Genomic DNA, 12,118 nt, shown 5'->3' with positions numbered 1-12,118 from the left:
TAGGGAAAGGCCATTTCTTGAGATGTGTATGAATTCTGGAGGAAGAGAATGCAGATCTAAGCTTTCCGGTATTTTCATTACAATTCCTCAGGGAGTGGAAGATGGCACAGTCTCTGCTCTGTATAAAAGAAAGCAAAGGGGAACAATGATTATATTGCGCATTAGGGGAGTTGTATGATTTCCTCTCTTTTATTAATGAATAGATTTAGTACAGCTGAGACCTCACAGGACCAGGGTCACAACATCATCTTTAACTTATCCTGCAACATATCCGAGCAAGCTTCCCAACTTGTGGCTGTATTAAGCTGTGTCACTCTGTGCACAATGCTGAGAGGTGCTGTAATGTGCTCAGTAATTCAGGGGAAATACTTTCTGAAGAAATTTTGTATGGTGAGGGTGGTGAAACTGGCACAGGTTGCTCAGAGAGGTGGTAGATGTCCCATTCCTGGAAACATCCAAGGTCAGGTTGGACAGGGCTCTGAGCAGCCTGGTCTAGTTAAGGATGCCCCTGCTCATTGCAGGCAGGCTGTGGACCATTACCTTGTGTAACTATCTGTTGTTACAAAGATGAGAAATTTTATCTCAGACACACTAGCTTAAAACATTTTTCCCATTTGACAGAGGATAAGGGAAGAGTAAGGATAGAGAATGTTTTGCAATGACAGAAAAATATGAAGAAGAAACACTTTGCCTGAACTGGGTGAATAAAAGCATTTTTACTGAAGAAAAATATATGTATGAAAAACTTGTGTGAAAGAATGTAGAATATGAGTAAGATCTTTCAAAGTACAGCTGAGACTGAAATGTCTTTGAAAAGGCAACACAAACGCACAATCTCTTTACAGAGCATTTACACCTTCAATTTTACAAAATAGCAACGTTTTCTAAAATGCTCCTCTGAAATGCCTGATTAAAAAGGACAATGAACCACAGTATCCCATCAGCAGCAGTTTATCACATCTATAAATCCAATCTAGATCTCGTTATAACAGGAGTGTGAGACGATAAAGAACAGTGTAAGAGCAGTAAAAGGAGCTTGTAGTTGACAATTGATACCATATATATTCCATAATACCAAAATGAAGATAAAAGTTTTAAATTAAATTAAACAGTTCCATCAATGAGTAATAAGCACATCTAAGATAGCACATGTGTGCTCTTCTGTCCAGTTGCCTCCTGGAAGGAATGGAGTGACTTGAGACTGCAATTTACAGGATTTTCTGTAGAATGGAGTTGGCAACATCCAGGGATTCATCTTTCACCAAGACAATATCATAAGAGTCCATGTATTTTTCCAAAAGCTCATCTACCTAATTGCAGAAGGGATAAAGAGAAAGACCCCCTTAGTTATAGAATTAATTACTGAAAGAGTTTTTGTCATTAAAATATTGCCCAATCTTTCCACCAGATTCTGGGAATAAGCCATGCAAATAATGTATCACTCCTACAAGTGAATTCTGCAGGAGGACAGAGTAGGAGTGGCCTGACCTAAAGTGCATTCCAGGATATAATACCTCATGTTTATTCCAGGATCTCACACACAGAGGTACTGAAAGAAGAACTACTTCTGGAAGGGCAGGGAGAAATATAAAACTGAAGTTTTCTCTCTCCTCAGTGCAAACGGCTGTTCATTATAACTTTGCAAATAATTGAGTGTCAGTTAAAAACCACAAAAAATAAAAAGAAAAGAGGAGAGACTGCCTGGATTTGTTATTTGGGAGATTATAATTTTTCTCAATTATCAATCCAGTACTGAAAGGAGGAGGAGCCATAGGAATTTAAAAGAATTAATTTTTATAGCCTCTGAATTTTACTTCTCTAGGAAATACCTGTTTGGGAGTAGTTCTGTACAAAAACCAAGGCAATATATACTTGTGGTTTTGAGCTCATGGGTTAGAAAAAAATTCTTGAAAAATGTTTGAAATTTCAAACCAAATATGGGCTAAGTACTTGGTTTGATATCTGAACAGTATTATAATGAACCTGTTTCTAACTGCCAGTGCTTCATTCAAAGCTTACAAGATTATGTAGGGCTACTTACTTTATCATTGAGATAGCCAATCTTAAGAATGTGCTCAACATTTGCTACTCCATCTGCCATACTCAAGTCTCCTTGAGAATCACCCAGCAGTATGATATTGCTGTTGTCTTTTAGCTGTTTGAAGTACTCTGTGTTCTTCAAGGCACCATCATGTTTGTTGTAAACGTGAATCAATTCTCCTTTAAATCCTTTTAATATTCCCTATTGAAAAAAGCAACACTGAAGTTATTTTTGGTACCATTAAGGCAAGATAGAATCTATAATGAAAGAGGTGATACTGTTGAGCCAACATTGAACTACGTAATCTGTGATGATGAACAAGATAAATTTAGTGTTGAGTAATGTAATGGCTGTGACAGCACTGTTAAGAGCAGGCAGACAGTGATTCTCCCTGCTTGGAGGGGTATCTACATCTCTGTCTATATCTGTATCTTGTAGTGTATAGAAATAGCTACTAAATACCACAAACACTGTGGTATTTATCAAATATGTTTGATAAGAATGTGTTATCTCATACGTACATTTTCATCAAAATCCATGAAATTGGAAACCACTTTTACATTCGAATGGTAGACCCCAGCCTGGTGGATTACTTCCTCAAGAATGTCACCAATCCCAGCAGAAAATATGAACACAGGAATATTATGTTCACTGAGCTTATCAAAGAAGTTCTCATACCCTTCTCTGCAACACAAGAATGAAAATACAAATCAAATCTCAAATAAAGAAAGCCAAGAAAAGTCTGAGTTTTTAGGAGACAATCACATCATCTTTGGAAAAGAATTACTATTTCTTGAGCACTTCATTTCTTTTACTTCACCTTTTCAGGTCAGCAAGAACCATCAATCTAACACAAGGCATGTTAGCAAGAAACTGCTGCATCAAGCTATTTAGTCTTGGTCTGTATAATTTTTCCCTCCAAAACATCTAATAATGTTTTAAAGATGTAAAAACACTTCCCCCTCCCTAAGTACTCCAGAACAAGCAAGCAGCTAGCAGAATTCACTCTAGCTACTATCAGGCTGTACATCTCCTTTCTATCTTCCTTGCTTAAATATGTGACTTTGTATAGGGTCACTACTATAAAACAAATTTTGTTTTTAAATCCTGGAAAAATATATTGTTGCTCTTTCCTGGAAGTTTTTTAGTGTTCAGTAACCTATATACAGTATTCCAGGAACAAGATAATATTATCTCTATATGCTTTCTCCATACAGACATAGATTGGTAGAATTTTACATTTTAAAAAAGTATTGTGAAAGTTTTAGCTTGTGGATGGAGGTTCAATGCACATGGACTTAGGCTTTCAAACAGGCAGAGACTGGGTGCTTGTCTGTTGTACAGAAAATAAGGATTCAGTCAGCGTTATAAACAAATACTTCCACAATTTAAGTTCTAACATCCTGTTTCAGTAGTCCAAAATTTACAGACAGTTTTAGAGGGGTTTCAAAGAGATGGGAGCCACAGCACATTTTGAACAAGGATTTTGCTGTCTTTTAAACTTGCCTTCAGCCATAGAGGAAGAACAATATTTAACACAACATATGAAACATGTTTCTCAACTGTTTCTCAAAAAAATTAAGTTAAACTCCACATTGCTTTTAAAAAAAAAAGGATCACCAGTGAAATTTTCAGAGGATGAAAGTCTTCAGAAATGAAGCTTCTAGAGATGGGACTAAAAAAAGTTCCAGATCTCTGCTTCATACAGTGTGATTATTTTCTGCATTTAGATACAACACACCAATAAAGTGGGAGCACAGAGAGCTCAGTGTGGTCCAAGGTTAAGGTGTCACATTCTCAGGAACGTGTGTGGGTTTTTTAATTTCCCTTTTCTTTTTTTCTCCTCCCCCCAACACTCAGGAAGAATCTACAGAAAATACTCTGAAACAGATTGATATCATTCAAATCAAAAGGAACTTACTTCAGCATAACATCAGATTCCCTTACAATTTCTGCAAACTTGTCCTTCTGTAAGCCTTGTTCAATGAGTAGTGCATGAGATTTATGGTACCTAGAACATAAACAAAAAAATGGGTTGAATGTTGCTTACTAAGATTCACCTTTCATTAAATTTCATGATGAAAAGCATCGTGTATGGGTAATTCTTGCTCGTTCAAGTGAACAGCAAAACAGAAGCAGTTTTGTACAAAACTTGAAGAAATTAATTCAGTTAATGTGATAGCTAAGAGCTAAGTACTGGCATTAATTTGCTTTTGAAAACTTATTATATCCAATCTTAGTACAATTTGAACACAGGAGGTGTCTCTTACCATTCTACCATGTAGGGGTATTTCTCTTCAATGGTGAGAGCTGGATCAATTTCAATGGCATAATAGGTTTCTTTCAGCTGCAATAACTGAAGGGGAAAAAACCCATCAGATGTTTAATGTATTTCATAAAATAACACTTAGCATTTAGTCTAAGCAATCAAAATAATATTTTTGTCAGGGAGTAATGACAGATGTCTGTACAACAAATCAAATGGTTGCAGGTTTTTTGTTTACCTTTTTCCGACATTCGTCTGTGATGATCTTTGAGTTATCAATGATGTCTGGGGAAGGGGTGAAAAAAAAAAAAAGACAGTTAAACAAGATGGTACATTTCTTTTACTTTGCTCTACAGCACTGTAAATGGCACAGATGACAATGTCTGGTGACATACCAATATATTTCCTCAGAACTTTTCTTACCAGCAGCCAGCAAAAGGCACATTTTTCTTCATAAGTATAAAGATGCCCTTCCCTTCATCTCTGAATTACAAGGTCAGTTACAAGCTTTTGTATCTGTTTTTTGAGATTTAATTGTTTCTGAAATCATCCTGAGGCATTCTGTATGTTTAAGAGTTCCCACTTCTCCTTGTTTGTTCCAAAAAGACTAGAGCATAAGGATAAAATTGCCCAGAATTCTAAGGAGTTTGCTATCTGGTTCTTGCAGGTGTCAGGACTATGATAGGCTCTTGAAAAATAAAAGTCAACCATACCATATTTAGCCTCTAACATCTGAGGGTTCAAAACTTAATGCTTTAATTGTGAATGAAAACTTATCTGATTTAATTCACACAGATTTTGATTAATATAAATATACACATAAAAACACAGTCACTAGAATACTTCATCAGTAGAATGTGCAGGTTAGCTAACAAGTCAATAAAAATCTCATTAGGGAATAAATTGAATAGAAAATTAAACTAAAAGGAGTGAACAAATCAATCTGTATTAAAAAAAAAAAGTACTCACTATGACAAGTTGGACATCTTTTTCCATTGTAGGAAAATCTACTTAATGTCATATCAAAATCTGTAATAATCTATTTAAGGAAAGAAAAAGCAAAACTGTCTTACAACACGGAGGGACAAAATAAAGAATGGCTAGAAATTCTGAATGAGCAACAATAGCTGCAGCTGAGTACCATGTGTGTCACAGAAACCTCCCTATTCTATTAAACCATTGTCATGGAAGCTAGCATATCCCAGAAGAATAACGTTTTTTCTAACCAAACTGTTTTTCTCATTACTTTGGTGAGAATATTTCCTGAAATTACTAAGCTTCTATGCTTATGTCATTTACTTAACTAGTGTCTGGCTGAATTACAGTTGAATCAACAAGGACTGTTAAAAGAGTTAACATGTCTAAGTTTTGGAGACTTCTTGAAGGTTGAATTCTATTACATATTTATATATATGCTTAAATTTTTTGGCATAGAGTAACAATCCCACAGTTGCTTTTATTCCAAACTGGTTACACCTTTACCTGAAGTTTGGCAGCTCCACCTTTGATGAGGCCACAGATAATCTCCTCTACTCTCCCTGGGTCCTTAATATGGACAGTCTTCTTCTGAAACTCTGGCATCTATGAAGAGTAAGAACATAGACATAAATACATAAATACACTTACAGAGGAAAACTTACTAGGCAACACCTGCTATCCATCAGATTGGAAGCTCTGCATCTACAAACAGTTTCACGTGACATCAAGACATGGTCAGGACAGAAAGACAAGAGTAAGAAGAAACAGAAGATACTCTGGTTGTATTAATCAATGACTGTATACTGCTCTGTTTACTTTCAACATCTGTTTTCATTTCCTAATATCACATTATTCAGTAAGTTGACACTCATCGAAAAGATAATTTTATTTGTAGGAAATAAGGGAGATGTGTAGGAACAGGACATACGGGATCATCTTGTGATTCAAATATGTCACTAGGAGATGGTAAATCTTAAAATTAACTCTCTTTGCAATTAATATGCCCTTAAAGTATCAACAGAGGTAAAGAAGACATCCATTGTTTCCTTGAGAATGCTGAATGTCAGCTGAGTGCTCCAACACAACAAGGCTGTACAGTAATCCCTGCTCCCTAGCCAGTCCATCAGTTGCTACCATTACCTATTTCACTGCACACTTTTAAAGTAACACATGACATCATATTATATATTCCTTTTGGATGAAGTATACTTCTTGAATACTATGATAAATGCTGAATTTTGTGTAACAGAAGAAAAAAAAACCCAAAACTTTTTTTGGAGAAAAGTATTCTTTTTCTCAGATGCTCACTGGATAAATTTTCCCCCTCTTCCTGAATGAAAAACCCCAGTGTTCTTCAATCTTCTTTTGCAGAATACTGTTTTTTAAATCTCTGGTATTTCTTGATGTTGTCTTGGGCCATCCACTTGAACCATACTCTTTTTCCAACACAGCATCCATTAGACTGGGAGCATAACCTTTCTGCTCTGCTCTGACAAGGCCTCGCTGAAGGGTCACTTTGGCCCATGTCTTCAGGTAACATCTTTGCATGTATGTTAAAATACGTGCCCCGTGTTAGCAGTAATATGGTGAGAATGATTCAAATTCAGTTGGTAATGACCAAATATTCTTCAAAATGACTCCTAGGCAGAAACAGGTATTTGTGCAAAGTGCTAAATTTTACATTTAATCTTTCTGGATTGTATCTTTTCTTCCATGACAGTGCTCCTATCTTTCAGTATAACAAATAATTCTAATCCCCACTGTGCTTATTGCTACTTTCTGGCTGATATCCTCAAAGAGACTACTGAAAACAGAAAACAGAAATCCTTCTAGAATCCTAATAATAAGTCTCTGATAAATTTCCAAGTTTTTCCACCCATTCAAAAAGTTTCACCTATACCAGAGTATCTTATCAAAAATTCTATCCTGAACAGGCTATTCACTACTTCTTTGCTTTAAAAATCTCATAAAGAAATAAACTGGATTAATTTCACTTCGTTTAAAAGAATTAAGGTTTTCCTTTCCCATCCTTTAGCAAAGACATTTTCTGTAAAAGTGGTATCTCCTAAGCCAATATCCCTGAGTTTCCTGTGGTGTTGCAGTGCCTTGCCACTACTTCTTTTAGCACAGCAAATTCACAAAAAGTACATTAGGATTGACTTCCAGCTCTCAGCTATTTCCCAGGCCGGGAGTCATTGAGAAAGCTAATGAGTGTTAACAAGATACAGAATTACTGAAAAATATCCATTAAAGAATTCACTAGTCTTTTGAGATACACCTTTACAAAGCATTTCTTTATTCACAATTAGCAGCACATCTAGCTTCACAAAAAAAAATTATTAATAATCTGTAACTCTTGAAAGGTGTTTTATGGTATTTCTTTTGTATGTTATATGGTGCTGGTAAACAAGAGTAAGCTTTCCACTTTTTTTCTGGGTATACAACATTCTTTATAATGAATCACAAAGCACTTTGTGCTTGGTAATTTTTTAAGTGTAAATTGACTAATTCCTCTAACTTTCAGCAAATTATATATGTATTTTTAGATCTGGAATGCAAAAATTAAACAAAATGAAATCTAAATGCATGCTTTTCTAAGAAGTAGTTCAATCATTGTTTGGTTTACTCAGATACTAATCAACAGATTTCCTAATAGAACTAATTTAAACAGATTGGGGGAGATGGAGAGATCAGAGGAAGAGACTGGATGAGGAAAATTGGATTGTTTGGTACTGTTTCATTTCAGACTGAGCCCTTTCGTAAGTTTCTGAAACAACCCGAGGAAAAATCTTCTTGGTAAACACTTCAGTAGATCATGTTAAACAAGACATTGCTTAAGATTTTAAGTATGATGAAAGCTTCCTGCTTTGATGTTGTAAACTACTCAAGATCAGTTTGTAAGATTAACTTATTTCTAACACATTTTTCATTTTTGCACACAAATTGGTTGATGAGTATTTTAATTTAGGGCTGGGGGAAAGTGTTCTGCAGCAACCCAGACATTTTCAGTCTCACAGACACTTTTCATAGGAAAAAACAAGTCTACGTTACAGATGTGACACCTGACAAAGCCTCAGACAAATATGGTCAGTCAAAATAGCCACTTTTCCCATCACTAGTTCCTTGTATTAATATTTGCAACTAAACATTAAGTAGCAATTCTTTTATTTAGTCTTTATCATTCTTATAGTAGAAGTAAACTGTCTAATGAATGTGTAAATGAAACTGAAAATGCAGCCACCAATTTTCTGGCAAACTGTCTCCTCCAATGTTTTACACTTCTGCCCAGTTTAGCTGTTGTTTCATTGTTGCGTATTTGCAATTCTTCACAGTTGAAAGAGAAAAGCTAGTTGGAAAGAACTGATAAGACAGATGAAAGAGCAAAGGGTGAAAAGTTCAGTCAATTTGATAAAATTTGTGTTTCCATTTACTTTTAAAGAAAACTCTAGGAGTCAACTTGCTGTGCACATAAACCTCCCAAAATTCTGATGCTCCAGTTGACTGGGATGAGCACACACAGAGAAGCAGCCAACCAAAAATCTCCACAGCACTTAACAAAGTCAAGGAAGCTTTTCAGAACCAGGAGCTTCTACATACAGAACTAAAACTATATAAGCAGAGAAAAAGGAATTCATAATTCGTTGTGACATCTGAAAGTACATCATGTTAAATCACTTAAATGCCCCTATATATTCTGTCATGTTATAAAAGTGTGAGAAGAGTTTTGCTTTCTTACCAAGGCCATATATGTGCTATTGAATAGCTCAGAGGCTGGTATGTCTTAAAACATATGTTAAAAGATGACAACTCCCAAAGGTAATTTGTGGTTGGCATATACACTGGCCATAAACACATTTTAGTTTCTAGTTTCTGACATTTTTAAGGAGCCTTTGAGGGAAGGAAGAACGAAACTGAAAAAGATTATTTTAAAGCTTGAGTTTGTTGGATTTATGAAAAGGAAAAAATTATCTGCTGGTTTGTGAGAGCAGGTAACTGGAATAAGGATGTAGGAAATTATTTTGTAGCTAACAATGTCATGGTCATACCTTGAGGAACGAACAGTAATGGATTCACGCAGGTTTGGAAATCCCCCAGTCCTACAAACCACAGAATGGGTCATTTACAACAAGGATAGTTCTGAAAATTACAAATCTATTAGTACATGAGACATGCATCTGTGTAGTTGGGTTAAATAAAGATAAGTATTTGCTGTAAATACCATATTGGATTCTAGTTTTGAAATGAAGTTTCTTATATGCAACTGAGTAACAGAAGTGCAAACAGAACTGCTTTTATGTATCCAGGTGCTGCTTAATACATAAGTTGTCTTCTTAGTATGTGAGGCAGTGTGTATCTAAGTGCATGCTGTGTCAATTTGATCATAAAACAAGAGCTGGTGATAAGACCTGTCATCCATTTCAGTGATCTAAGTGAATTTACAGCTGCCATAGTAGGCATTTCCAATTAGGTACCCCAGGACATTAATAACTGATTGTGTCCACAAGGAGTAATGTCATGTTCTGGAGTTAGGATTATACTGAACTTTTCAATCTACTGAGTATTGGAGGTAGAGCAGTTATTTTCCTCCCCGCAGTAAAACAAGTCCCTGTGACTAAAGCAAAAAATAGAAAGAAAAATTTAAAATGTCAAATAAAAAACTTCATGTAAAGGACAATTGTGTGACCTTGTGTTCTCACTGTCAGTAATTTTAAATAGGGAAGGATGAGTTGATGAATTACTTGCTATCTTAACTACAGAGAGATATGGCTTATTTCACAATCAGCTCTAGACACAGAACCTGAAATATTACTAGTAATAACTCAAACTGTAGGAGGTTGTCATCATAAGTCTGCTAAGTAATGCTTTGACAAAGGACATAAAAAACTGGAGCAGAGTATTCTTATACTGATACCCTGTAAGCCTACACTACTTGGCAACTAGCAAGTTTTCTTATTTTATAAAAAGTCTCATTTAGTATGGAAGCCTCCCAAAAATCAAATCATTGCTAAGAAAACACCCTGGATTATGGGTGGACAAAATTTTAAGAGAACTTCTCTATAAATCTCAATGATTGACAGAGTACTTCATTAGATGTCAGTAATTCTGAATCATAGTAAGAACTGTTCTCACACTTGTAAATGTATTAAAAATATTCCACAAAATTTCAGATTACCATAATGTCATAAAAGTGATAGGACAATAAATAAGATCTAGCTGTAATGCTATTGACACTATGTGAATTTCAAGTATAACACAATTTCTATTTTCCTACTTTGTTGGTAAACCTGCCTTAAACTAGACTAGGTTTCAAACCTATTATCTTTTGATAGAGAGAACACACAAGGGTGGGCTGGCAAGGAGAGGGAACTATCCATTTATTTCTGAGCAAGGCAAATGCAAATCAAAGTGATAAATTGCATAGGGGCAAATTATTTGTAAATTTTATTCTAATCTATGGTGACAGCTTCCAGGTAAGAGAGTATAAACCAAGAATAAATGACATTTATTTTTGGAACCGCAGATGCCCAATTTCAAGGTCTAACACTAGCTATCACATATATTCACTTATGGACATGTACCAAAAAAGGCAGGGCATGGCAGCAGTGATAGCTGCGAAATTTGATACCCAGAAGCTACGGAAAATTGGTTTTGGTGTTCTTGGTGGAATAAAGTAACAGTTTAGTGAAAATATAAAGAAATGGAGCACATTCCTTAATTTACATATTATTTTCCACTCCTTTTTCTTTTTTTTCTTTCTTTCTACTATTACAGAACATTACTCGTTCTAGAAAACAAAGCTTCCAAAAAACTTCTGAAAAGCATGCAAGCTTCTCCATGTAACTTATGCTACTTGCAACATTTGAGTTGCAAGAAGCGGGGGAGCCACAGCAAAACCCACAGAATGACAGTGTGGAGATCTTTTCCTCCATATGTTTATGCTCATATATGTGTAAAGAAAGACTGCCTTTAATTCAAACAATTTGAATTCTGGTCCATGAGTGCAACAGAGGTTTCTCTTAGCTGCCCCAGCTGTTAGTAGGCTTATATTTTAGACAGGAACAGCAAAAGGTACTGAACATGAGTGTAATCACTCCATTATGTGCAGGTAGTCAGGAGAACTTCACTAGTTATCATGCACTCTGCTAGCATAACCTGAACTCAGAACAATACTTACTAATTTATAATTACCAAAACCACAATACATTTTATATTCAGGTGATGCAAGCTCAAATATGGTAATAAATCCTTAGTAACTAGTAATTACCAAATTACTATTTTAGTAGTTCTGCCAAGAAATAGCCTTAGGACTACTTAGCTAAAAAGTAAGTAGGCAAGTGTTATTATGGGAATGAAACAACAGAACACTTGAGTATCTTCACAGTTGCTTGATAACATGCTGTACATGTAGATACCCAGCACAGGTTATATGAAATAAACTGTGGAAATGGGTTCACTGCCTAAGCTATTTTAAGACATGGAATAGGACGCACATTAATTTTTCCTGGTTTGCTTTATTTATTTACATCTTTTTATACTTAATGTGCTGTGTCCTGATACGTAGTTTGGAAAAAAAAAAAAAACATTTAAAAATCTGGAGAGAGCACTTTCACAGAAAACATGACAACAGCGTTTCCTGTTGTGTTTTTAAAGGCGAGTACCTGTGCGTTGAGCTTACGGCACTCCTGATTCTTCTGTCCTTGATTTTGTCCTACTGCAACAGCATAGGTGGCAAGCAGAGTCCAGAGATGCAGGGCTTGCATGCAGGCTGCCAACAAAAACCAACCAAATCCTTTTAAGAATTGGTCTGCTATGTTATGTGATCTTTCTATTCC

The 12,118-nt window shown here is 35.5% G+C and overlaps 2 protein-coding genes across 6 annotated transcripts in view; one reads left to right on the top strand and one right to left on the bottom strand.

Moving 5' to 3' along the window:
• FKBP9 (FK506 binding protein 9) overlaps window positions 1-12,118 on the top strand; it is a 40,364-nt gene that overhangs the window by 19,671 nt on the left and 8,575 nt on the right. The window lies entirely within an intron of this gene.
• The window catches only part of NT5C3A (5'-nucleotidase, cytosolic IIIA), a 26,885-nt gene continuing 14,937 nt past the window's right edge, over window positions 171-12,118 (bottom strand). For 2 of the 5 annotated variants that reach the window (XM_017734468.1, XM_017734469.1), the window contains exons 2-10: window positions 11,945-12,051; window positions 5,790-5,888; window positions 5,277-5,346; window positions 4,546-4,592; window positions 4,312-4,397; window positions 3,963-4,052; window positions 2,563-2,725; window positions 2,042-2,242; window positions 171-1,310 (exon numbers count right to left, since the gene is read on the bottom strand). In XM_017734468.1, coding sequence (XP_017589957.1) covers window positions 1,209-1,310; window positions 2,042-2,242; window positions 2,563-2,725; window positions 3,963-4,052; window positions 4,312-4,397; window positions 4,546-4,592; window positions 5,277-5,346; window positions 5,790-5,888; window positions 11,945-12,046 — 960 coding nt within the window. In that variant the 5' untranslated portion in view covers window positions 12,047-12,051 and the 3' untranslated portion in view covers window positions 171-1,208. Of the gene's footprint in view, window positions 1,311-2,041; window positions 2,243-2,562; window positions 2,726-3,962; window positions 4,053-4,311; window positions 4,398-4,545; window positions 4,593-5,276; window positions 5,347-5,789; window positions 5,889-9,331; window positions 9,383-11,944; window positions 12,052-12,118 lie in introns of those variants that run through there. The other 3 variants (XM_008633867.2, XM_017734471.1, XM_017734470.1) reach the window with 2 other exon arrangements.

The sequence above is a fragment of the Corvus brachyrhynchos genome, unplaced genomic scaffold (genome assembly GCF_000691975.1).
Source record: "Corvus brachyrhynchos isolate BGI_N302 unplaced genomic scaffold, ASM69197v1 scaffold94, whole genome shotgun sequence".
Taxonomy (NCBI): Eukaryota; Metazoa; Chordata; class Aves; order Passeriformes; family Corvidae; genus Corvus; species Corvus brachyrhynchos.
This window is presented reverse-complemented; position numbering and strand designations above follow the sequence as displayed.